We start from the raw sequence: 26,773 nt of genomic DNA, 5'->3' as shown, positions 1-26,773 counted from the left end.
ATAACATATCATGGGGAATTAAGTGCTTGGGTTTTAGTGTCAGATTGCCCATGTAAAACAGTGCCTAGTTCATGGGTAGCCCTACATAAACATTAATTATTAGTATTAATAGTATTCATTCATTTATAGATACTCATTGAACTTGGCACTATTCCAGACAAAACAAAGTTCCTGCCCTCACATGGCATGCACATTCTAGAGCAGTGGTTCTCAACTACAGTCGATTTTGCCACCCAGGGACATTTGGCAATATCTGAAGACATTTCTGATTGTCCTGGGACGGGAAGATGAATGCTATGGACACTTAGTGGGTAGAGACCACAGATGCTGTTAAACATCCCATGGTGTAGGTGGGCTCGGGGCTCAGCCTGTAATCCCACACCTTTTGGAGGCTGAGGTAAGTGTATTGCCTGAGCCCACGGGTTCGAGACCCTCCTGGGCAATTTGGCAAGACCTCATCTCTACAATAGAAATCAAAAATTAGCCGGGAGTGGTAGCGCACGCCCGTAGTTCCAGCTACTTGGAAGGCTAAGGTGGAAGGATCGCCGGAACCCAGCAGGTTGAGGCTGCGGTGGCCGGGAGCAGCCGCTGCACTCCAGTCTGGGTGACAGAGTGAGACTCCAACTCAAAAAAAAAAAAACCATCCCATGGTGCACAAGATAGCCCCCACAACAAGAAGTATCCAACCCAAAATATCAGTAGTGCCACTATTGGGAAACCCTGTTCCAGGGCATGTATGAGTGTGTGCATATGTATATGTGGCGAGAGTGGCAGACAGCAAACAGACAAATATGTATCATATGTACTGAAAAATGCCATAGAGAAAAATAAATCCCATTCAGGCAGTACAAATGACTATGGAGCTGGGAATTACAACCTTGGAGGTATTGAAAGAATGAGCTGAAATCATATGAGATGCACTTAGCACATTGACTACAAGGTAGGTACTAACTAAATGATGGCCATGTTTCTAGATTCATAATAATTATTTTAGTTCTTTCCACCTCTTTGTCAAGGGAAAGTGTAGCATAATCATTTCATACATCAACTCTGAGGCCGACCTGCAGGAGGAAACTCCCATTGACTGACTGACTGTGTGGCCTTGAACAAGTCACATCTCTCACAGTGAAGGGCCTGGGACATAGTAATGAATTACTACTAAGTATTACTGTGTTCAATAGCAGCAGCTATGAGATAGGAACAGATCTGGAGAAAGTAGCCAAGAAGTCAGAGAAGCCAAATAAGATATATATTTGTTTAATTTTAGAGGCGCATTCTGGTTTTCAAGTTGGGAATATTAAGAGCTGGGAGCAGTCATGTCAATAAGCTGAAAGTTAAGTCATACCTTTCATGCCAGACATTGAGATCTAAAATGCCAGTTTTATCCCACATATTGCTAGAAACCCCGTGGCATAGCCATTTGGTAGATGACAGACTATAGTCAATGACATTGCATAGCTGACTACCTTAGAAATAGTATTTCCTGAGTCCACAGAAGAAGCAAAATGAGTCCAAGTCTTCCAGGAAGACCCAGGTAATTCGCTTAGTATTGACAACAGAATGTGCTAACCATGGCATTTGGGGTGGGGGGAGGAAACAATTGTATATACCGCGCTTTTCACATCATATTAACTTGCTTAATCCTGACAACAGCCCTATGAGATTAGTACTAGTATCTTCATTTTATAGTTGGGGAGACTGAGGCACATAGAGGTTAAGAAACTTTCCCAACATCACACAGTTAGTAAGTAGCAAAACAAAAGATTATAAGCCTAGGAAGTCTGACTTCACAGCCACCCTTGCAAAGAGCTTCTTATTATCGGTGAGCCTATAGAAAGCCCCAAAACTATTCATTGAATGAACTGATGTTGAATGAACATTGAATGAACCTGAATCTTGCCAGGACCCAACAGTTTGCTTAGGCTATATAACTATCATCATTTATTAAAGATAAGTTATGTGTTCTGGCAATGCCGTTAGTTTCAGTGCATGACATAATATAAGTGAACACCTGTGGCCGAGGTTCCCAATAAAGAAAGGAAGACTGCTAACTGAGAAATCTATTCGTTGATCTTGGTTATCTTGGTAGATATCAGAGCTGCCACATTTGCTACCACCATGTGATTCCTCTGCATTTGCCGTCACCAAGACACAACACAAAGGGAAACAGAAGTGTCCATTCTCAAGGGTGAAAATAACTAGGCAACGCTGAAACATGTATTCCTACAAAGCTAGTCTATCCCTGTGGGGAGATTCTAATTATTGCTTTCCATCCTGATGAGTCCTGAGAAAGCACATGTCCAAACAGTCCTGATTTAGCAACTGATTCCACTTCCTCTTTATTTTAGGTCTTGAGGTTTGAAAACATTCTGTCCTCCATTCTTCACTTTGGAGTTCTCCCACTGGCCAATGGTAAGGGATTCCTGGGAGACAACGTGACTCTGATATTGGCTAAATGTGGGGAATTGTTTGAGACTTTCCACCCCGAAACACGTATTACGTTATTACGGATCCAGGCCAGAACCAGAATTTGCAAAGTTTGTATCATCAATGATATAGTTGCAAAATCAGTTATTCTAGGTCCAAGCCTTGTTTGCAACTCTACTTGCAAATTCAGCAAGAATAGCTAACTCTGGCTGAATTTAGGAGATTGAAACCACTCTCCTTAGGCAGTAAAGAACCTCCTTTGTGTCAATTGAAAATGAGATCATTTTCCCTAGGGAATATCTTTGTGGTTCTTATGCAAGGACCATTGTATGAGTAGACACAGTTTTAATGAATGACAATTCTGGGTCTTCTCCTTGTGCTGCAATTGTTTACAAACAACTTCTAGAGTTTGGCTCAGTTAAAATATTTTTTACATTAGACACTGAAATGTTCCCAGACACTGAAATACCACTAACTAGGCATTTGCTTTTTCTTTCTTTTTTTTTTTGAGTTGGAGTCTCACTCTGTTGGCACACTCACGGTCACCCCAGCATCAACCTGATGGGCTCTGGTGATCCTTCTGCCTCAACTTTCTGGAACTACAGGTGCACGCTACCACACCCGGCTAATTTTTTATTTATTGTAGAGATGAGGTCTTGTCAAGTAGCCCAGACTGGTCTTGAACCTGCAGGCTCAGACAATCCATTCGTCTTGGCATCCCAAAATGCTGAGATTACATGCTGAGCCACCGAGCCCGGTCAGCAGGCATTTTCAAAATAAATTAAGCAAGTGGAAAATGAGCAGCATTTTTCTGCCATGCAAAATGCACAAAATCGCAGGTACACTTGTACTTATCATGAATTAATGAACAATTCTTCCAGGAAAACGCAAGGGACTTATCAGAGAGAATGGAATGATGGAACCGGGAAGATGAAAAGATCAATTATTTAAAAGTTTCTTAAGAGCCGGGCACAATGGCTCATAATCCCAGCACTTTGGGAGGCTGAGGTGAAAGAATTACCTGAGCCCAGGAGTTCAAGACCAACCTGGGCAACATGGCGAGACCTTGTCTCTACAATAAATCAAAAATTAGCTGGGCATGGTGGCACACACCTGTAGTCCCAGCTACTTGGAAGGTGGAAGGATAGCCTGAGCCCAGCAGGCTAAGCATGCGGTGGCTGTGATTGTGCCCTTGCACTCCAGCCTGAATGATAGAGTGAAACTCCAACTCAAAAAAAAAAAAAAATCTTAGACCAGGTACTCACGCCTGTAATCCCAGCACTTTGGGAGGCCGAGGCAGGAGGATCACTTGAGCTCGGGAGTTCAAAACCAGACTGGCAACATAGCAATACCCTGTCTCTATAAAAAAAATTTTAAAATATCCAGGTGTACTGGTGTACACCTGTAGTCTCAGCTACTCAGGGGGCTGAGGCAGGAGGATCATTTGAGCCCCGAAGGTCAAGACCGCAGTGAGCTGTGATATACCACTGCGCTCCAGCCTGGATGACAGAGTGAGACTCTGTCTCAAAAAATAAATAAATAATAACAATTAAATATAAAAATAAAAAGTTTCTTGTCAGTCTCTTACTAAAAAGTTTGCTAAAATCTCTATGGTTGTGCCCAATTTTTTTTACATCTTGTTCTACATTTCAGCAAAACTGCAGCAAGGATTTCCTTTGCCCAATCCACACAAAGTCTCATTTGTCAGTTCAGATATTGAAGTCCTTGAGGTAAGAATACAAATCGCCTCTGAACTGGTCCATTTCTCTTCATAGTAGAATAAGCCTCTCTCTGTTTTGCTTCTTTCTTTTTTGTTCTGCTTTGTTTTTTTCCAGACCAAGGAATTTTGTAAACAAAAGTTTTAGCTCTTAAAGCACAATTAACAATGAAAAGCATTTACAGTTGAGTTTAAAAATCAAATGTATTAAATTTTAAAAATGTATTCACTCTACAGTACAAGAAAATGCTCTTTGACACTTTATTTGACTTACTCTACAAGACAAACTGTCAGACTGGAATTATTAGACCCATTTTATTGATGAGGAAAGTAGGACTCAGAGAGGAGAAAGTGGCTCAGGTAGCTGGAACAGGGCATGGCTGGGACAGGACTGGCTCGTGTGATTCTCCCAGACACTGGGCTTCTCCTAAACCAAAAACCTCCCCTGGACTCAGGGATCTGCTGAGAGCTGTGTTGGTTAATTATTGTTAACTAACTTCAGAACATTCTCCCCCTCTTTTTAGCATTTTTTTTGTTTGTGGAGGTGGACTAATTTTTTGTTTTGTTTTGTTTTGAGTCAGAGTCTCACTGTTGTCCAGGCTGGAGTGCAATGGAATGCTCACAGCTACTGCAGCCTCGATGGGCTGGACTCAGGTTATCCTTCTGTTTCAGCCTTCCACGTAGCAGGGACTACAGAAATGTGCCACCATGCCCAGTTAATTCTTTTTTATTGTAGAGACAAGGTCTTGCCAAGTTACCCAGGCTGGTCTCGAACCCCTGGACTCAGGCAAACCTCTTGCCTCGACCTCCCAAAGTGCTGGGATTTGAGAACTGAGCCACCACACCTGATCGTTGACTAAGTTTCTGAAGGAATTCTCCAACCCCTCTCACCTCCCTGCCTCTCTGACCGCCTTGTCTATAATTGATTTAGTCACATCAGGTGGTAGATTCCCAAATGGCCTTTCCTTTTTCTGAGGCACTCACAAAGGATTAGCTGGAGACCTGACTCAGTAGGACCTGGTAAATAAGCCATCTCTCCCTCATCCGCAGGCAAACCCAGGTGTGCCCAAAGCTTATCTTTATCTTCGTTGTTGCTTCCTTTTCAGGGTTTCCTTTTGATTTCCACTGACCTGAAGTATGAAACACCCTCAAAGCAGCAGCCAACTTTCCACGGTTGGGAAGGTCTAAACCTAATAAACGGATGGTGGAAGGGGAAGCCAGCCCCTTGATTGTCAGCACGCAATCCACCCCAGGAAGTAAATGGCCCTTAATCCCACAGTTGCTGTAAACCCAGAGGGGGAAGATAGTGCAATCTGGAATTTTAAAGTCCTTGTGAATTGCTTTGGCGGAAAGGTTTCTTTCTCAAGCCCTCAGGGACCAAGAAAGGGCTGAATCCAGGTGTTTGAATATGAGCACAGGCGTGCTGTGCGTGCCTATGTTTATGTTTGTGTGTTTTGGACAAGAAAGATCCTGGGACAAGAGCTAGGCATGTACTTCTGACCAACTGGGTAAAAAACCCTTCCATTTGTATTTGTTTTGGTTGTTCTCAGTAGAGATCCCTTCAGCTTCTAAGGAATTTCCCCTGCTTGCATATTGAATTTTATGTTTTATATTCACTGTTTACTATCTCCTGTGTTTAATTAAAATGTTTTCTATGTCAATCTTGATTTTTTTTATTTGAGAAATTTGATTTTTTAAAAATAAGACTTAGTAAAGGGAATAAAATGTAGTTTCTTTAACATTAACAACACAGAGGTTGTGCAGATGTTGAGGCTTGGTTTTAAAAGAGGATCTTTTGCCCTGAAATCTTTTCAGTAAGAGACAGGGCAACCACATTAAAAAGATGAAACACCAAAATGGAGTAACCTTAGCTAAGGTTCAGCCATTATACCACTGCTTAGCTGTCATGCTTTCTTAAATTACCTAGCCTGCCCTCTAAACATTAGCAAAGGGTAGAACCAGTTTCCCAGAGGTAGCTATTGATAATTGTCTTGCAACCCCCCAAGCCTGCCTTGTACTAATTACTTTTCTATCCCAAGTGTTTGTCTTCCAGCCCTAAAGGGCCAAATAACCTACTCTATAGTGATCAGCCACCACTTGGAGTCATAAAATGTGTCACCTTGACATCAAGGCACAAGACCTATGTTATCAACACCCAAGAATGCGATTGCTGGAGACTTTTTTTTTAACCAGTCCCATTCCCTTATAGAAACTTTAAAATATACCCCACTTTCAAATGGCACCACGTTGCCCTTAGCTCTTAGCATTGATCCCATCCAAGCTTGGACGTGAGCAAACTCTGTTTCTTTGCCTCTGCAATTCTTTGCTTTATTTCAATGGCACTGGCCTACCCTACTGAACCCAAACACACAGGAAACTCATCATTTCTTAAAGGGTGAAAAGTCGAAATGGAGTAACTTTAGTCATAGTGGCAGCCAATTTAACACTGCTTAGCTTTGTAATGCTTTCTCAGAAGCACACTGATTTCCAAGGATGTAGTTTCTTGACAGTCACATCAAGTTTCTCCTTACTAATATATTCTAAGTATTTACCTTCCTGCCATGAAAGCTAGGGTTAACACACCTGGAATCCTGAGACTGGTGGTTTCAATACCCAAGAATGCAGCTGTTGGAGTCATTTTTACTCTTTTTATTTCCTTGAGGAGATCACAAATACTCTGACCCTCCATATTGGATGTCACACTTGCCTGTGAGTGTTCAGCCCCTCCATTTATGGAAAGTGGATAAGCTGCCTTTTCTTTCTGTCTACTCTTTGTGCAACCTAACAATTTCTTTAAGTTTTAGGATGTTTCTCTCCACGGCGTCAATGAAATGGCAATGCAGAGTAGACAACCTAGACAATTCATAGTTGATAATTATATTAATGTTGCCAGAGCACCTAATCAAGGGGGTGAAATTGAGGCAGAAGAAGAGGAAAATGTAGATAATGTAATAAAGATACAGAAACCACAAACTGTGTCTTTGTAGTACTTATGGTCTAGTGGGGAAGGGGAAGGGAGGAATCACACAAAGTCAATAAATGGATAGAAACTGATTCCAAGTCTGATTCCAAAATCACTGCTCGTTACATGAGGCGGGACTCAAATCTGAAATCACTTAATGCTCACTTATCACTACGAACAAGAGACATTGCATATAAAAGCATGACAACAGAGGACATAGTCATCAAAGAAGGCTAGACTGGGAAGCCCTGGCGAATCACAAGGAACGAGATGTACTCATCTTTGTAGCACTCATCTGGTCAGAGTAGAGGCCCTCACAAGTGTTTGTTGGAATAAATGACACACTGTCATATTTTTTCAGTGTTTGGCATGCTCTCTTGTGACATAAAAGTTGTTTGCTATCTAGCCATAGATTCATTTCCTAACATTACCAAATTTCAGGTGTGTTATTTACCCAAACATGTTTATCCTTCTCAGCTGTAGGCATGTCTTTTCCCCTCACCGCTAGGAATATAAACTCCAAGCTGATGCATTTACTAGATCAGCTGGACCTAAGCCAGATTCAGTGTGCTTTTATAAGCTGCTGAAAAGCACTTCCAAAGCGAGAGATAAGTAGATCACATTGAAAACTACTATATTTGGCTTAGCCGTAGCTGAGAAATCGACTGAGATCCTCAAAACTAAACCCAAGCGGGGAGCCTAACTTATCTAGGGGAACGCGATTGTGCGAAGAGCTTTGAGCCTCGGCGCTTGCCGTCGCCCCCTCCGCCGCGCAACCGGCTGCGCCTGCGCGTTGGTTCCTAGAAGAAGGCGCTCGGGAAGTCGGACGGCGCGGCGGCTGTTCTTTAAAGCGGAGCCGTGAGTTTCCGCCAGTGGTTTCGCCGCCATGAGTCGCAACTATAACGATGAGCTACAGTTCCTGGATAAGATCGATAAAAACTGCTGGAGGATCAAGAAGGGCTTCGTGCCCAACATGCAGGTGAGGCGGGGGAGCAGGACGCAGCGGCGGGGCCTTCCCTGCTCCGGGTGCGACGTCTCCCTCCCTGGCCTGGACGGCGTCCTCCGCGCCCCCCCGGCCCTCCGGGCTCTCCCGAGCCCTGGACCCTTCCCACCCCTCGCAGCCTCCCCTCGCCCCCGCCCCGTGGTTCTGGGTCTGCCCGACCTGTGCCGGCCCCACCGCCTCGCAAGAGAGGTTCCGGGAACAGGAGGACGAGCCAAGCGAGGAGGTCTAAGGAATCCAAGTGAATATGAAATTGGCATTTACGGGGCGTTTTCGCACGCAGGTCTCATAAACGCACCATGAGGATGGTGCTGGACCAAGTGAAAACTCTTAGAAAAGCTTTCACTATTCCATGTTGGCCTTTTGTTCCTTGTAATAGCCTAGATGACTAATAATATTCACTTCGCAGATGGACCTTGAGGATCTATCGGCCTCCTGTGCCCATCTAGGAAGAAGTTCAGCCACGATTTGATGTCCAGTTCACTAACTTTTCCTCTGACAGGATGATGTATCCCAGAAAGAGACCTGGGAGCCAAAGACCGGGTCATCTGAAAGTCTGGGCTCGCCGTATTTCTTAGGCTTTGTCACCATTGATGCTCACATTAACGTGAATAAAGAAAACGTCTGTGAGGTTTGGGTGCATGTGCTAAGTAGTTCTGGACATCCTTCAAGGTGCCCATGTGCATGCACCAAAGGTTTGTGATCCTTGTGGTTAGGTACAAAAAGGCCTTGATGGCCTCTCCACTCTTTTATTCGATATTCAAGCTTATTGAGTTTCTCCTGTCAGCAAATTTCTTAGCTTGGCCCTGGAGGGGAAAAAAGCCCACAGTGATAAAACAATGTTCTGTTTCCTATTTGGTCGGTTTCTTTGTGTGGAATCTGGTACCCTGAAGGAAGGAATAGAACATTTTTAAATGATCATCTTTAGGGTGTAATAACAGACTGCTGTTGTCTGGCAGCTATTCTGGCTCAGCTTTTTTTTTTTTTTTTTTTTTTTTTTTGAGTTGGAGTCTCCCTCTGTCACCAGACTGGCCTCAGCCTTCCGAGTAGCTGGAATTACAGGCATGTGCTACCACGCCTGGCTGATTTTTTTTTTTTTTTTATTGTAGAGAGGAGGTCTTGCCAAGTTGCCTAGGCGGGTCTCGAACCCGCGGACTCAGGCAGTCCACTCACCTCAGCCTCCCAAAGCGCGGGCTTACGGGCTGAGCCACCAAGCCCGGGCTCTGGCTCAGCTTTTTATGCTCACACTACTGCTAATTCTATTTAGGAGCAAGTCTAATTCTGCTAGGCAATTCTGGTTTAACTACATATACAACACTTTACCACTAACTCTCATTTGGAAATGTAGGCTTGAAATCTCGACACATTGCTCTTAAGATATTACTGACCTCTCCATGCTAAGCTTGAACTGTGCTTCCATCCTCATGAGAATAGTGAATTTCACACTAATAATTCTCTGTATTTCTTCCCCAAGACCCACATACTACACTAAAAATTCCTCTTTCTTCCCTTAAAACACTCCCCTTTCATCGTTATGTCATTGTGTTCAGCTCCTGAATGTTCTGCTGCCCCAGCGATGTCTCTTGTCTTTAAAGAACCATTTCAAACAGGAGTTCAATAAAGCCTCTCTCGGCTCCCTGGACTGTTGAGCCCTTCTATCAGATTCTTCCAGGGCACAGTGTACTTCTCTTACAGCACTTGCCTCATTACACTCTAGTATTCTCTGGGCTGCATCCTGGACTGAAAGCTCCTCAAAAACAAGATCTTGCCATATGCTTTGTATCTCCCTAGTGCCTGGTACAGTGCCTCATGTATAGAATGTCTTCAGCTGGTGTTTGGAGAACTATTAAATCTTCTTTAAGATTATGTCGATTGTAGAACTAAGCACACAGCTACATGACTGCTTGTTAAATGTGACCCTTAGAAAATTATACCAGAAACATTATACTAGTTGATGGTATTAACTGTTTTTCAGCAGTGGTGATGAAGTCAGACTTCTAATAAAAGAAATTTACTTTTCCAGACAATTAAGTGTTAAATCTTTGGTATTACTGGACAGTGCCTTCATAATATTTGACCTCTCTGATAAAATGTTCTGCCCTTTGGTATCATGTAATTATATCTTCCATTGCCTTGTATGTGCCTTCTCTGTTGTCAGGCTTCTTTAAGATTATATTTAGATTATATTGCAGATGAGCAATCTGACTGTAAAAAAAAAAAAAGATTATATAGGTTATAGAACTAAGCACATGGTACATAGCTATGTGTTAAATTTTTTTACTCACTATTTACCTAAGTATAAATGTATAAGCCAACACTGAACACAGTAAAATGTAATTTGCTGTTGTCTTAAACAGGAAAAATACACTCAGATGACTGCATCTTATGTTTAAAATTTGAGGTTTCAATTAATCTTTTTTCCAAAATCCATTGAGATTTTAAAATCCTGAGAATACCAAGACCTTAGGCCTTTGTGAGAGCATAGTTGAAAGACTTTTCTTTATCACACCAAAAATGTTTTATCGTTAGATTCTTTTTTTTTTTGAGTTGGAGTCTCACTCTGTCTCCCAGACTGGAGTGCAGTGGCACGCTCCTGGCCACCGCAGCCTCGACCTGCTGGGCTCTGGCAGTCCTTCCGCCTCAGCCTTCCAAGGAGCTGGAACTACAGGCACACACTGTCACACCTGGCTAATTTCTGATTTATTGTAGAGATGAGGTCTCTCCAAATTGCCCGGGCGGGTCTCGAACCTGCTGGCTCAGGCAGTCCACTCACCTCGGCCTCTCAAAGCACTGGGAATACAGGCTGAGCCACCAAGCCCGGCCTGTTAGATTCTTAAATGTGGCTTTAAGAGGAGGAAAATAAAAACAATTTGTGAACATTGCAAGATCTGTTATTAAGGTATATTTAATCCTTTGCACATATCTTATACTTTTCTAACATGATAATATATGAAACAATCACCAACACTGCATTGCAGGCTCATTGATACATGATGTGCAATAGTAATTTGTTTGGTATCTTCCACCTGGTATTTTTCTATTCGAGCAGACAATGCAGTCTCATTTTCTTCCTCCCACATTAATAATGTGTAATTTATTGTCTACTCTGTTGTTCGAAGATGATGTAGAAGGACATTTCTTTCTATGTAATGCCAGCTGATTTTTTTTAAACATATATCTCAGTATATATTCCATCTCTTTATTTGCTTTTTCATGACGTTTGAATGGAGAACTTCAAGGAAACATACATGTTTGAAAAATATGTGCTGGCATAAGTTTGTCCTCTGTAATCACCAACAGTCTCTCTGTGTCCCCTGAGAGGGGACATCTGAGTACAAAGGGCTACAGATGGGAGCAGCTTGTAGTCTTGAATAGGAAGTTTTCTGCTTGTTTAAGATAATGTGAAAATGTTTTACAAAGAGTGAAGCAAAGAAAATATTGCAGGAGTTCCATCCAATGCCTGTACTTCCTGCACATGCACTCAGACATTGTTTTTCCTTTTCTTTGGTACCAGGTTGAGGGAGTTTTCTATGTGAATGATGCTCTGGAGAAGTTAATGTTTGAGGAATTAAGGAATGCCTGTCGAGGTGGTGGTAAGTACATTGGATTTTCTCTTGTGATTGTTCAATGGTAGCCTAAAAAGGTAGTAACTCAGATAATTTTTTTTTTTTTTGAGTTGAAGTCTCACTCTGTCACCCAGACTGGAGTACAGTGGCCACTTCCGACCACCGCAGCCTCGACCTGCTGGGCTCCAGCAATCCTTCCGCCTCAGCCTTCCAAGTAGCTGGAAGCACAGGCGCGCGCTACCATGCCTGGCTGATTTTTGATTTATTGTAGAGTTGAGGTCTCGCCAAGTTGCCCAGGTGGGTCTCGAACCCGTGGGCTCAGGCAATCCACTCACCTCAGCCTCCCAAAGGCACGGGATTACAGGCTGAGCCACCAAGCCTGGCAAACTCAGATAATTATAATTTAAGAATATTGTCAAGGAATGATCATGACTTGAAATGAGACCAAAAAACTTATTCTTTGTGATCCCCGTTGTTAGCCACTTGGTCTTGTAGAAAGGATTTGGAAATGGTGGGCCTGCTTTGTTTCTCATCTAACCTTGAACAATAATAGCAAGACCTACCATATATTTTGCACTTCCTGAATGTTAGGCGTTTTACTAGGTACTTTGCATCCATTATCTCATGTAGTACTTAAAGTAACTGTAAAAGGACGATATTGTCTCCATTTTACAGATATGTGAGTCAAAGCTCAGTGAAATTAAATCATTTTAATTTGCCCTAAACGTTGTCATACAACTTCTTGGGGACTGCCAGTTCATATCTGAGAGTGTCTAATTTCAAAGCCTGTATTCTTAACCAATACACTTTCTGAATTTCAGTTATCTGTAAAATAGGACTTATTGCACCTATCTTGCAGGGCTGCACAGAGGTTTATAGATAAAATGTATAAAGCTATAAGCTCTAATGGTGATAGTGTAGAATTTGCTTAGTTTTAGCCTTTCTATTTAAAAAAAAAAAATTAATTGGGGTCTCTGTTGCCTAGGCTAGAGTGCAGTAGCATGATCACAGCTCACCGCAGCCTCCACCTTCTAGGCTCAAGTAATTCTTCCACCTGTGCCTCTAGTGCTGTAGGCATGTGCCACCACTCCCAGCTAATTTTTTTATTTTATTTTTTTGGTAGAGTTGAGATCTCACTATATTGGCCTGGCTTGTCTTGAACTTCTGGGCTCAAGCAATCCTCCTGTCTTGGCCTCCCAAAGTACTGGGATTACAGACATAAGCCGCCATGTCAGACCTTAATTTTTATTTTTTTGAGTTGGAGTCTCACTCTGTCAATCAGGCTGGAATACAGTGGCACTATCATGGCTTACCACAGCTCTGACCTCCTGGGCTGAGGCGATCCTTCCACCTCAGCCTCCCGAGTAGCTGGGATTGTAGGCATGCACCAGCATGCCCAGCTAATTTCTTGATGTTTGTAGAGACAAGGTCTCACTATGTTGCCTAGGCTAGTCTCGAACTCCTGGGCTCAAGCAGTCCTCCCTTTTTGGCCTCCTAAAATGGTGGGATTGTGGACATGAGCCCCCATACCTGGCCACTTTCATTTTTTAGAACAGCAAATTAAAGCTTCCCCCAGCCACCACCAGGGTATGCTTGTCTAAAATGGCACAGCTTCCAAGTGACAGAACTGGGATTGGTACCCCAATCCCCCTGACTCTCAATCCGGTGTCTCCCAGCTTTTCCACATTGCCCTTCTTTGTCACTTAGAATAAAACCAGTGTGAATTTTACATCTTCTAGTACAACATATGCAAGCAGCCTTCTTGTGGTATACGCAGAACACTGATAGCTTGTTTGTGATTGTCTTTCCTTTGCTTGTGCTTCCTTAAAGAAGCTCCTTTTCCAGTTGTATCTCAAACATCCTTCCATACTTTGTTGTTTTAGTAGCTCTAACCCCTACTGTGTAATGCAGTCTAGCTGCATGAACATAATGCTGAAAATTGAATCTGTCCTCTTTACTAACATTCACTTCTTATCTTTAGGTGTTGGTGGCTTCCTGCCAGCCATGAAGCAGATTGGCAATGTGGCAGCCCTGCCTGGGATTGTTCATGTGAGTCAGAGTTCAGACCTTTAATCATATACATTTCAGTCTGAAGTATGTTTGGTGGATGAATGACCATACCTGATAGTGGTATCATTTAGACAATGACCTTTAAACATCTAGAACTAACCATGGACTTAAAGAAATAATTGAGTCAGGATAGCATCTGTTTCTGGATGCCTTTGGCTAAAATCTATAAGCATTCAAGAACCTTTGAAGTAGTTTTTTGGTTTTTTTTTTTTTTTTTTTGAGTTGGAGTCTCACTCTCTCGCCCAGACTGGACTGCAGTGGCCGCTTCCGGCCACCGCAGCCTCGACCTGCTGGACTCCGGCAATCCTTCCGCCTCAGCCTTCCAATTAGCTGGAACTACAGGTGTGTGCTACCACACCCGGCTAATTTTTTTATTTATTGTAGAGATGAGGTCTCGCCAATCTGCCCAGGCCGGTCTCGAGCCTATGGGCTCAGGCAGTCCACTCACCTCAGCCTTCCAAAGCGCAGAATTACGGGCTGAGCCACCGAGCCCGGCTGAAGTAGTTTTAATGTTGTTTCTTTGTCATAGTAATGTCATTATTCTTGGATAAACCACCCTTGTAGGTTTCCCTGCAGCCCTATCGAGAGGATGGTAGGAGAAGGAATAGAAAGAAGTTGAAAGGTTTAGGACTGAGGGGAGGGAGAGGGGTCAGCATAGCTATTCTGGTCATGATTAAAAAAGAAGGGTGGTAGCAATAACAGATGAAACTGGGTGGTCCAGGTGGGCCCTACCACAGTCTAATACTTGTATTCCACTGATAGAGGCAGGTTTGGAAATAGATCCACTCAGCAGACGTTTTTTGAGGTCTTTTTTTATGCCAGTGATTATGCCAGGCACTTGGGTGGGAGGTATGAAATGATATGAGTTGCACATTTAAAGAACTTATTAGTGTCTAGATGTTTCCGTATAAGCTCACCATGGTTGACCTGCATTCTTCCTGGGTCAGGGTCCTTTTCTAGGCCCCAGACGTAGGAAGTCTATATATATATATATATATATATACCATCAAATGGATTACATCTGTTAGTATTAACTTACATTAATGACCTATGTAAGTTGAATATTTTCCTTTTCTTAACCTTATCAGTATGTGAAGATCATTTTTAAAATATAATAGTATATTAAAGTTAGTATGTGGTCCTCCTACATCATGTTATTATGAGGCTTTTCTGTTTTGGATTCCCTTAGTTAACAATCAGACTTTATAAAAAGGGTTTTTCTCAGTATATTTAGCTTTGTGATAGTTCCTATACCTAATTTTCACTAATAGAGAAGATTTTGTGAAAACAGACTCTTGATTTGGGGAAGATTTCAGCCTTCAGCCTCTTTGAGAATCAGCATCAGGTCCATCAGACAACCAGAGTGCCAGGTCATGACAGCTGTATTTCACTTTCTAATTCTCTTTCAGCGATCTATTGGGCTTCCTGATGTCCATTCAGGCTATGGGTTTGCTATTGGGAACATGGCGGCCTTTGATATGAATGACCCTGACGCAGTGGTATCCCCAGGTAAGGTCGCTGTGCATGCCTGCTGTTAAGTGTACAGCTTCTCCCCATGGACCACAGTATTTCTGAAACAGATCACTGCTTCTCTTCCTATACATAACTCAGTCTCATCATATTCTGTCACTTTTTTTATCACATTCACTGTGAGAATTGATTGTGCACCTTGAGAGGCTATGAAAATATCAAGCAAGCCGGGCTCGGTGGCTCAGCCTGTAATCCCGCGCCTTTGGGAGGCTGAGGTGAGTGGATTACCCTCGCCTGCGGGTTTGAGACCCGCCTGGGCAGTGAGACCTCATCTCTACAATAAATCAAAAACTCAGCTGGGCGTGGTGGCGCATGCCTGTAATTCCAGCTACTCGGAAGGCTGAGGCGGAAGGATCGCCGGAGCCCAGCAGGTCGAGGTTGCGGTGGCTGGGAGCAGCCACTGCACTCCAGTCTGGGCAACTGAGGGAGACTCCAACTCAAAAAAAAGAAAATATCAAGCAAAGTCTATATTTATTGTAAATTTGGAGAGGCTACTATCAAATGCCACACACTATTCAGACATTGGCTACAAAACAAACTGGCACATTTTGTATCGTTATAACTCAGTTACCTCATGGGCAAATTGAATCTGATAGTGTTACCACAGCATTATTATGAGGATTAAATGAGTTCATCTGTGTAAAATACTTAGCACAGTGCCAAGCACATAGGACATACTCAGTAAGTATTTATTCTTCTCATCATTCTTATTCACCTTTAGTAGTATACACCTTTTCTGCTGTAGTTATGAGCTGCTTTCACCAAAAACATTTCATACCAGAAGTAATATCCTTGCTTTAAAAAGTCTGAATTAAAAGGTTTAAATAATATTTTGAGAGTTCTGCTTCTGGCAGTGGTGAACTAGGTTGTTTCAGACCAATTTCCTGCTAAAAATAATGAGAAAGGCTGGGTAAAGTTTGTGTGTGTGTGTGTGTGTGTGTGTGTGTGTGTGTGTGTACACACCCACATATATATATACACATATACATACATATACATGTATTAAATATATATACCTGACTTGTGTGTTTGTGTGTATATTTATACATGTACACACACACACGCACACACACACTAATCTGTTTGAAGGCATAGGAAAACTGCTAAGGCAATACAAATTTGTGAGGTCAAGATACAGAGGAAGAGAAGAAAAGGGTTCAGATATGTGAGCCCAATATTTAAAACTGTTTTTCTCTTGAGATAATGGAAAATTGATTACTTATTTTAGAGTTGTGGGGTACATGTGGGATTTACTACATAAGTAGGTTGTATGCAGGCTTCTAGCTGGCCCTCTCTCCTCCTGGTAGTGGAGCAGGTACCCAATGTGTTGCTGCATTTCTCCCACCCCCTCCTCCCTCTCTACCTTCCCTAGTGGTGTCTAGCATCTGCCGATTCTACCCTTTTGCTCGTGTGACGGTGTTCAGGGCCCACTTATGAATGAGAACACGTGCTATTCAGTTTTTTGTTTCTGTGATAGTTCACTTAGTATGATGGTCTCCGGCTGCATCCAAGTTGCTGAGAAGGCCATGGTTTTGTTTTTCTTTATGGCTACATAATATTCCATTATGTATATGTATCCCGTTTTCTGTTTTTGTTTTTTTTTTTCTTGAGTCAGAGTCTCACTCTGTTGCCCAGGCTAGAGTACAGTGGCACACTCACGGCCACTGCAGCCTCAATCTGCTGTGCTCAGGCGAGCCTTCCTCCTCAGCTTTCCAAGTAGCTGGAACTACAGGCATCCGCTACCACGCCCGGCTGATTTTTTTTATTTATTGTAGAGATGAGGTCTCACCATGTTGCCCAGGCTGGTCTCGAACTCGTGGGCTCAGGCAGTCCTCTCACCTCTGCCTCCCAAAGTGCTGGGATTACAGACATGAGCCACTGTGCCTGGCTGTACCACATGTTCTTTATCTAGTCCACTTTCGATGGGCATCTGGGTTGGTTCCATGTTTCTGCTGTTGTGAATAGTGCTGCAATAAACATGCATATGCCAGTGTCTTTCTGGCAGAGCAATTTATGTTCCTCTTTGTGTGTTCCCAGGAGAGGGATTGCTGGATCGTACAGCAACTCAGTTTTGTTTTGTTTTTTTAAAATATCTTTGAGAAATCGAGGTAGTGGCAAACTTCATTAGTAAAAATATGGATGACTTGAATGATCTAGTTAACAAACTTGACACCTTGACCTGTAATATACATGTGGTTGTGTGTGCATATGCAACATGCATTGCAGTGCACCCAAAAAGTGCAAAATATACACTTTTTCAAATGTACAGTTTTTACCAAAATTGACCACATGCTGAGCTATAAAGCAGATCTCAAACTTTAAAGCATTGAAATCACAAACCAGCAGTTCTTGAATTTGCACCCAACACCTCTTTACACTCATAAAAATTATTGAGGATTGATCTCAAAGACTTTCATCAACATTTACCTTAAAACAGAAAGTTTTAAAAGACAAGAATACACAAGTACATGTCATATTATCCATCAGAGTAAAGGTATTATTATCTCATTTCGTATAGCCTTTGGAAAATCTCACTGTACACTCATGACAGAAAATGAGTAAAAAGACAAATGTGTTAGTATTATTAAAAAATAAGTCTTACAGACTTGAAAGGGTTTTATCCTCCTAATTTCACTCTAAGGTCTCTGGACCACACATAAGAACCACTAATACAAGAAGTTATTTCCTGACCGGGGTGGGATTAAATTAAAAGTCTTGTTTTAAAAAAACAGCAATAACAAAAACTAGGAAAAAACCCATATTTGGAAATTATCCTTTTCAAAAATAGCCTATAAGTCAAAAAATATCATAATGGAAATTAATGTTAATAAATAACACTAATGTCTAAAAATTAAGAATGTTGAGAAAAGGAAATCTTTGTACAGTATTTGGGGAATGTAAATAAGTATAACCATAGTGGAAAACAGAATGTAGTTTCCTCAGAAAGTTAAAAAGAAATACAATCCAGCAGTCCCACCTGTGGTTTTATTCCCAGAGGAGCAAAAATCATTGTGTCACAGATATCTGCACTGTTGTGTTCATTGCAGCATTATTCATAGTAGCCAAGGTATGAGAGCAACCTAAGTGACTGTCAACAGGTAAATGGATTAAAAAAAGATGTAGTTTATATATGCACAATGGAATATTATTCAACCTTAAAAAGGAAGGGAATCAATTTAAATTGAAGGAGACAAAAAGGAAATCCTGCTGTTTACTACAACATAGATGAACCTGGAGGACATATGCTGACAAATAAGCCAGACACAGAAAGAAAAATACTATGTGATCTCACTTATATAAGGAATCTAAAAAAATTGAATTTACGGAGACAGAGTGGAATGGTGGTTACAGGGGCAGAGGGTGAGTACTGAGGAGATGTTGATCAAAGAATAACAAAATTATAGTTATAAGATAAATCAGTTCTGGAAATCCAATGTACAACTTGGTGACTATAGTTAATGTACTTAAGTCAGACCAGGGAGCAGACGCCACAGCGCAGTTGCCAGCACACTTGGCCTGGCCCGTCAGTCTGCACTTGTACTTGCACTTGGCTGCAGCTGTTCCTGCTGCTCTTCGGGCCCCCTCCTCGACTTCTGTCTGAGGAGGCAGCTCAAGGCAGACCCGCCAAGCCCTGGGGCAGCCACGAGTGGGGGTGGCCTGCCCACCTGTGTGGGGTACCTGATCCTCAGGTCCTCGGTGAACAGTGGCTTGGCAAGCAGGCGGCTCAGCTCTCTTTTCAGGTGCTTCATCTGCTTCTGCCTCCGCTGCTCCTCCTGCTGGTCGGCTTTCCCTCCCTTATACTTCTCTTCCAGCTCAATCTCCAGGGCAGCCGAAGGCTTCTCAATCCACGAGTTGTGCAGGCAAGCCTGGAAGTGACGGTACTCGGCTTTCTCAATCTGTGGCACTAAACGGATTCACTCCTTGACTGCATCTATGTACTTGGTCTGCACAGAGAAGAAAGGGATGTCTTCATCTTTCTTGAGGGTTTTGTAGATCTTCCTAAAGTTGGTCCCATCCTCAGGCCCCATTAGCATCAGACTGAAGCCTTCATTGGCAGCTCGAACCGTTCAGCCACTTTGGTGGACATAAATCTCCGAGGTGCGAGGGACCTGGTAATGGATAACTTGCTGAACTTTAGGGATATCCAGACCCCGAGCTGCCTCATCTGTTGCCAAGAGAATACAGTCTTGTAGGAGGACAAACTGCTCCAGGTTTCTGAGCCTCTGCTTCTGGTGCATATAGGCATGCAAGGTCATAGGCATGATGTCCAGGACTTTGAGGAGCCCAGAGAGGCGTTTGATGCAAGAAATGCTGTTGGCAGACACTAGGGTGCGGCCCGGGTACTGCATCGCAATGGATCTTAGTCTCTGTCAGCGACTCAACCGTGGCCTCATGCCTTGTGAGGTCAGTGACCTTGGGCTTGCCTCTCATGCCGATCCTTTGCATGAGGAGATCAAGCCTGGCTGTCTTGTCCATCTTCTTGATGTGCTTCTTATGAAGGGTTCAAGCAGGAGCTTGATGTGTCAGGGCCAGGGTGGCAGAAAAAACAAGCGTTTGTCTCTTTGAGTTGTACTGGGAGTCATTCAGCATCTCCAGCAGCTGCGAGAGCTCGGCAAAATGGCCCTTCTCAACCATGCGGTCAGCCTCATCCACCACCAGGCATCTGAGCTGCCGAAGGCTGCTCAAATGAGGGTGCTTTTCTTTCACAAGCTCCCACAGCCGGCTGGGAGTGGCAACCACAATCTCAGGACAGCGACTGAACATCCTCTGCTGTTTCTGCATCAACATTCCACTAACCAAAATAGCAGTTTTGATTCCTGTAAACCTGGCCACAGCATCAATGTGCTGTTTGACCTGGACAACCAGCTCTCAGGTGGGAGTCAGAACCAGTCCCAGCAGAGGACGCTTCAGTTGTATGTTACAAGTGGCACTACTGTCACCCCATTCTTGCTTTAACTTTCCAGTCTGCCCTTCACCAGGCATTTCTTCTTCATCCTCGTTCTGTCTGGGAAAGGGCTTCCCTTGACCAGGGAAGAATGCCCTTCGCCAGCATCCTCATCATCACAGAAAGGCAACATCTGGTCTGAAGCGGTGCCTCCAGTCTCAGCGCTGGCCTGGCTGGGTGCTGGTCCAGCCTCGGCTCCAGGCTCCCCGGGCAGCGCCTCACTCTGAGCTCCAGCCTCATCAGGTGACTCGCCAGACTCAGTTCCAGCCTCTCCCGGTGATGCTTCAGTGTTACTTGGGAGAGGAGCAGGCTTCCTTTTTTGCCACTGCAGCACTGCATGAATCACAGGGATGGCAAAGGCAAGAGTTTTCCCACTTCCTGTCTCTGCAACTCCAAGGATGTCCAGTTTGTCACGGATGGCAGGTGCCAAGGTCAGGGCTTGGATTGGTGTGGGTGCACAGAAACCTAGAAAGCTGAGTGCTCAGAGAACCGGCTTAGGCGCAAACAGGTTCTTCCAAGCTGAAACATCTGCGTTCTGGTCATGAACTTCAGGCATCCATGTCTTTGCTTTTCTGGGCTCCTGAGCGGCAGTGCTCTGGGAAGGTTTCGGCTTTTTCTTCCCTTTCTTCTTCTTTTTTGGAGTAGTCTGGACCAGATGTTCTGATGTCACCTCCCCTACCTGCACACCAGGACAAACGGTGCCATCACCCTGGGGTGATGGCTCAGCATCTTTGACTTCAAGCCCATTCTGGGAACTGGTCCCTTCAGCTGCCACATCTTTACACTTCTTCAGTTTGGTCTTTTTCTTTGGAGAGCTAGACTCTCCTTCCTCCTCTTCTTGTGAAACAGCTTGTGCCTTTCTCTTCTTGTGCTCCCCCTTTGAGAAGAGATTGGAGGGACTTTTTTTGTTGTTGTTTTTGGTGGGGGTTTTTTGGGTTTTTTTGAGTTGGAGTCTCACTCTGTCACCCAGACTGGAGTGCAGTGGCCGCTCCCAGCCACTGCAGCCTCGACCTGCTGGGGTCCAGCGATCCTTCCGCCTCAGCCTTCCAAGTAGCCGGAATTACAGGTATGCGCTACCACGCCCGGCTAATTTTTTGATTTATTGTAGAGATGAGGTCTCGCTGCCCAGGCGGGTCTCGAACCTGCGGGCTCAGGCAATCCACTCACCTCAGCCTCCAAAGGCGCGGGATTACAGGCTGAGCCACCGAGCCCAGCTGGAGGGACTTTTAAAGAGACCTTTGGTCCCAACACTGGGGAAACTAAGGCAGGAGGATAGCAAGCCCAACCTGGGCAACATAATGAGACCCCATCTCTAAAAATAATAATATTAATGTATACTTGAAATTTGCTAAGAGAGTAGATCTTAAATGTCCTCACCAGAAAATAAAGGGTGGTAACTGTGAGTTCATGGGTATGTTAATTAACTTAATTTCCCAGTGTATGTGTACATTGTGTACACCTAAATACATGCAGTTTTTATTTGCCAGTCATATCTCAAAGCTGGGAAAAAAACGGTTTAAAAAATTCTTATGTTTGGCTGGGCACAGTGGCTCATGCCTATAATCCTACTCTGGGAGGCTGAGGTGGGAGAATTACTTGAGGTTAGGAGTTCAAGACTAGCCTAGGCAATATCACGAGACCTCATCTCTACAAAAAATGAAGAAAAAAACTAGCTGAATGTGGTGTCATGCATCTGTAGTTCCAATTATTCAGGAATCTAAGGCTGGAGGGTCACCTGAACCCAGGATTTTGAGGCTGTGGTGAACAGTGATTCTACCAAGCACTCCAACTTGGACAACAGAGTAAGACTCTGACTTAAAACTTATGTCCAAAAGTTTGGGGTTACTGTTAATGCCATCCTTGAATGGTAACATGTAGCCTTAAATGCACTCATCTGGAAAGAAGAAAGGCTGAAATATCAGCGATCTAAGCATTTTATCTCAAAAAGTTGAAGAAAGAACAAGTTAGACCCCAAAAGAGTAGAAAGATAGAAAAAATTAAGAGTAAAATTATTGAATTGTAAAGATACATCATAGAAAGAACCAACAAGCCAAAACTTGGTTATTTGAAAAGACTAATCGGGTTTATCAACCCCTAACAAGAGTAGTCTAGAAAAAGAATGAGACAAATTTTGATCTCCAGTTTTAGGTGGCATCCATTGTTCATTACTCCTCCCTAAACTATAAAGTACCTTTAGTATGTATGTTATTTATTTGCTGTCATCAGACTTTACCCAGCAGAGAGCCACTTTGTTGTCTACTTTAAAACATAGTTATCTTTAAGAGAACGGATGTCTTTTTAGCTCTACGTTAACAGTGAAACTGTAGGTAACAGTGCCTGCCCATCTGTCTTTGCTAATGTTTGACTAACTGTTTTCTACTTTGTAGGTGGTGTCGGATTTGACATCAACTGTGGTGTCCGCTTGCTGAGAACCAATTTAGATGAAAGTGATGTCCAGCCTGTGAAGGAGCAACTTGCCCAAGCTATGTTTGACCACATTCCTGTGGGAGTGGGATCAAAAGGGGTCATCCCAATGAATGCCAAGTAAGTGCGCATGTTTCCAGTAAATGGAATGGGAGGTTAATAACCCCTTGACCCCCTCAGCTTCATTTCCAGTGTAGGACACTTGGGAGACAAGGATTGTTAGTCACTTTCAGGAAGTATTAAGAACTACTTTTTAAGCATGAGGTCCAGCCCTGTTATCAGAGACATTAATTGACTGACATACATTGTAACAACCTTTGTCATACAGTAGAATTTATAATAGGATAATATCATTGATGCTTATTGAGCACTTTCTTTATGTAAGGCACTTTATATCTTATCATTTCATCTAGGCAATAACCCTATTATTTTCCCTAATTTATAATAAATAAAACAGGTTTAGAGAGATGATAAGCTTAATAAGTGATGTGAGGATTCAAACTAAAGATCCTTTGACTTCAGAAGCTGTATACTGTATCCCATTGCCTTTGGCCTATTTATCCACAACCTTCCTTTCTGAATGATAGCACTGAACGTGTTCATCAGCTAAGTAGAGAATTAAATACCATGCTACAGTGTCCTCTCAGATGCTCATGACTACTGTGTCGTAGCTCATGCAAAGCAGTGCACCTGAAACTTTGCAGTGTACTTAGTAGCAGAATAGCGTGCTGAGTATGTTTCCTTGACATCTGCTTTATTCTTAAAATTCATGTGAATTTCGTGTTCTAATCAAATACATGCACATAATTAATAGAAAAATGTTTTTAGCCATTACCTGGTTTGTTATGTAACTCCCCACTTCCTCCCAAGAAAAAAAGCTTGAAATACAATTGATGTACTTAGAAGATGCTTGTACTATGATTTCACACAACCCCTAACTCGGAAAGTATACATGGTAGATATAAATAAAGACTGGGCACAGTCGCTTATGCCTGTAACCCCAGCACTTTGGAAAACCAAGGTGGGAGGATTGCTTGAGCCCAGGAGTTTGAGACCAGCCTGGGCAACATGGCAACACTTCATCTCTACAGTAAATCAAAAAATTAGCTGGGCATCATGGTGTAAAAGGCTGAGACAGAAGGATCACCTGAGCCCAGCAGGTTGAGACTGCAGTAGCTGTGATTATGTCACTGCACTCAAGTGTAGGTGATAGAATGAGACTCCAAATCAAAAAAAAAGAAAAAGAAAAAATATAAATACATTTCAAGCATCTTTACAAATATTTTAGATAGGAATTTTGTCCTAATAAATAATGTCTGAAATGGGCTGTCATCTGGGGTAGCAGAAAGAAAACGTTGAAAAGTAATCTTTCTTGGTAGTGTTTTGGAAAACATCTGATCTTGACAGCTTTTTTCTCTAAGGGTTTAATATATGTGCACCTCGGTCTCCAAATACAGATGAACTGTACAGTACTTTTGTGAAGGTGGGACTAGCACTTAAAATTTAACCTGTTGCCTAAGGAAATCTAGATAACTTCATTGATACTTGACTATAGTTTTTCATAAATTAATGAAGACATATAGCTGATCAAATTAGTGGTAAAGAATACTTGATTAAGGTTATAAATTTTCTTTGGCTGCTTAATAACTGCCTCATAGAATTCAGGATCAGATGCAAATCTAATGTAAAAAAGATTTGAAAATTACAAGGGGCCATATAAATGTCAAGTAGAATGGTAATCATGTCTAATAAAGTATTTACCATTATAGAGTGCGATTACTTACGTGACTCCTTTCCTCAAAAAACTAGAGTTGCTGGGAGCTTAAAACTTTGTATCTAGCACAAGGCCTGGCACAAGGTAGAGTTTTCCTCTGTTCTTTTGAGTTGTGGTCATTGCTAGGTTTTTATCTGTGTTTGCTGTGAAATGACTAGCACCTTTTATTACTGCTAACCCAGAGACTTGGAAGAGGCCTTGGAGATGGGTGTGGATTGGTCCCTGAGAGAAGGCTATGCCTGGGCTGAAGACAAGGAGCACTGTGAGGAGTATGGAAGGATGCTGCAAGCTGACCCAAACAAGGTCTCTGCGAGGGCTAAAAAAAGAGGCCTTCCTCAGGTAACTCTCACTTTGGAGGGACAAATTTTAATTTTTTTTTCAAACTTTGTTTTTATTGGGGGGAAGAAAAAACTCTTTTTTTTTATCTAGCAAATATATTCCCAAGTTTTATCATGGTATGTCAGAAACCACAAATCTGTTTATACTTCATCCTTATTCTAAAAAGCTATCAGGAGCTTTTGCAAATGTTCATTAAACAAGATATCATGAATTAGAAGTGGATGAGAAGTGGATGACAGAAAAATATATGATTATAAGACTTACAACATACATCAAAATTATATGTGTACATACTAAAACAATCTATAGATTTGGTCAAATGTTTTCTGACATACCTTGTCAATTCATGGAGATACCAATTCATGGTGTCCGTGAGCTAAGAATATTCTAGATGTTTGAAATTTACAGCTAATTGTGGCTTTGTCACTAACTCACTGTCACCTTGGACAAGACCTTTGGCCTCTCTGGGTCTCATTTTCTCATCAAAAATTGGGATAGTTAAAACTAAGCAACATCTAAAGACTTCTAGCACTGCCATTCTCTGGTTCTCTGAATCATCTATTAGCTCCAGTTATGGAATATATTTCAATTATAGATAATGGTGGGTGACCATGAATTCATAGATGTTTCAAAAGTCTTTTGAACTTATCTAAGAGTCAGTGTTCACCAGCACTTACCCAAAAGTTTGACCCTTCTCTTCATGATGTTTTAAATGTCCCGTGACATTTTAATGTCCGGTTTTTTGAGGTTTTTTTTTTTTGGTTTACGAAAGCTTTTTATATGTGTACCTTGCATATATATAATGACAATAAAATTCAGGACCTAGCCTACATTATTTTTGTTATACAGAATATTGTTTTAAATAAATAAAACATTCAGGAACTAGCCTACATTATTTTTGTTGTATAAAATACTGTTTTAAAGAAATAAAATATTTTTAAAGCTTAGGAATATTTTGTTACATAAAACACTATTTGGTTATTTTGTTGTTACTGGTTTGTTTTTTATGTTATTTTCTTTTTAGACAGATTTTTTAAAAACTGGAATAGAAGATATTTTATCAAACATTCTTACATTTGCAGTTGGGGACTCTGGGAGCAGGCAACCACTATGCAGAAATCCAGGTTGTGGACGAGATTTTCAATGAGTATGCAGCCAAGAAAATGGGCATTGACCATAAAGGACAAGTCTGTGTGATGATCCACAGTGGAAGCAGAGGCTTGGGCCACCAAGTTGCCACAGGTATATTCTATACTTGCTGCTAAAATTTACATCTTATGACAAGCCAAATTGAGGTTTAAGAGAGAAATATTAGCCAGACTTGGAGGCTCAGCCTGTAATCCCAGCACTTCGGGAGGCTGAGGCGAGTAGATTGCCTGAGTCCACGGGTTTGAAACCAGCCTGAGCAACTTAGCAAGACTTCATCTCTACAGTAAATTTTTAAAAAGCTGGGCATGGTGGCATACACCTGTAGTTGCAGTTACTTGAAAGGCTGAGACAGAAGGATCACCTGAGCCCAGCTATGAGCATGCCACTGCACTCTAGTCTGGCAACAGAATGAGACTCCAACTCAAAAAAAAAAAAATTCCAGGGGTTTTTTTGGGTTCCCCTTCGTATGTAAAGCACCTAAATCATTGCTTGACAGTAGTAAGCACTCAATAAATATTAGCTCCTGTTATTTATATTTACCCTTGTGGGTTACTAGTACTACCTGGGCAAGAAAGAGCAAGAAAATAGTTAAGCATTCAAAAAATATGTCTTAGATACCTACTCTCCAAGATTAGGTGTTATGGCAAATTCAGTGATGAAATAGGCAGATAGATACTTTGCCTTCAAATTGTTCATAAAGGAGAGATCATGTTCATTATTTTTTTTTTTTTTTTCTGAGTTGGAGTCTCACTCTGTCGCCCAGACTGGAGCGCAGTGGCCACTCCCTGGCTACTCCCAGCCACCGCAACCTCGACCTGCTGGGCTCCGGCGATCCTTCCGCCTCAGCCTTCCAAGTAGCTGGAATTACAG

The 26,773-nt window shown here is 42.3% G+C and overlaps 2 protein-coding genes and 1 pseudogene across 3 annotated transcripts in view; 2 read left to right on the top strand and 1 right to left on the bottom strand.

The window, feature by feature from the left end:
• The window catches only part of BPIFC (BPI fold containing family C), a 47,373-nt gene extending 41,573 nt beyond the window's left edge, over nt 1-5,800 (top strand). The window contains exons 13-15 of the mRNA XM_008055442.1: nt 2,349-2,412; nt 4,081-4,157; nt 5,251-5,800. Of these exons, the coding sequence (XP_008053633.1) occupies nt 2,349-2,412; nt 4,081-4,157; nt 5,251-5,373 (264 nt within the window). The 3' untranslated portion in view covers nt 5,374-5,800. The remainder of the gene's footprint in view (nt 1-2,348; nt 2,413-4,080; nt 4,158-5,250) is intronic.
• Nucleotides 5,801-7,873: 2,073 nt separating this feature from the next.
• Nucleotides 7,874-26,773, top strand: part of RTCB (RNA 2',3'-cyclic phosphate and 5'-OH ligase) — a 27,637-nt gene continuing 8,737 nt past the window's right edge. The window contains exons 1-7 of the mRNA XM_008055441.1: nt 7,874-8,085; nt 11,621-11,699; nt 13,654-13,721; nt 15,152-15,251; nt 22,605-22,761; nt 24,598-24,754; nt 25,837-25,996. Of these exons, the coding sequence (XP_008053632.1) occupies nt 7,993-8,085; nt 11,621-11,699; nt 13,654-13,721; nt 15,152-15,251; nt 22,605-22,761; nt 24,598-24,754; nt 25,837-25,996 (814 nt within the window). The 5' untranslated portion in view covers nt 7,874-7,992. The remainder of the gene's footprint in view (nt 8,086-11,620; nt 11,700-13,653; nt 13,722-15,151; nt 15,252-22,604; nt 22,762-24,597; nt 24,755-25,836; nt 25,997-26,773) is intronic.
• On the bottom strand, nt 19,630-20,204 carry LOC110595422 (annotated as a pseudogene). Its single transcript, XR_002481825.1, has one exon. The product of XR_002481825.1 is annotated as an ATP-dependent RNA helicase DDX24 pseudogene (transcript).

This window comes from Carlito syrichta, unplaced genomic scaffold (genome assembly GCF_000164805.1).
Source record: "Carlito syrichta isolate Samal-C Ts95f unplaced genomic scaffold, Tarsius_syrichta-2.0.1 Scaffold301854, whole genome shotgun sequence".
In the NCBI taxonomy this organism is placed as follows: domain Eukaryota; kingdom Metazoa; phylum Chordata; class Mammalia; order Primates; family Tarsiidae; genus Carlito; species Carlito syrichta.
The sequence above is the reverse complement of the archived record's forward strand: the minus strand, read 5'-3'. Positions and strand labels throughout refer to the sequence as shown.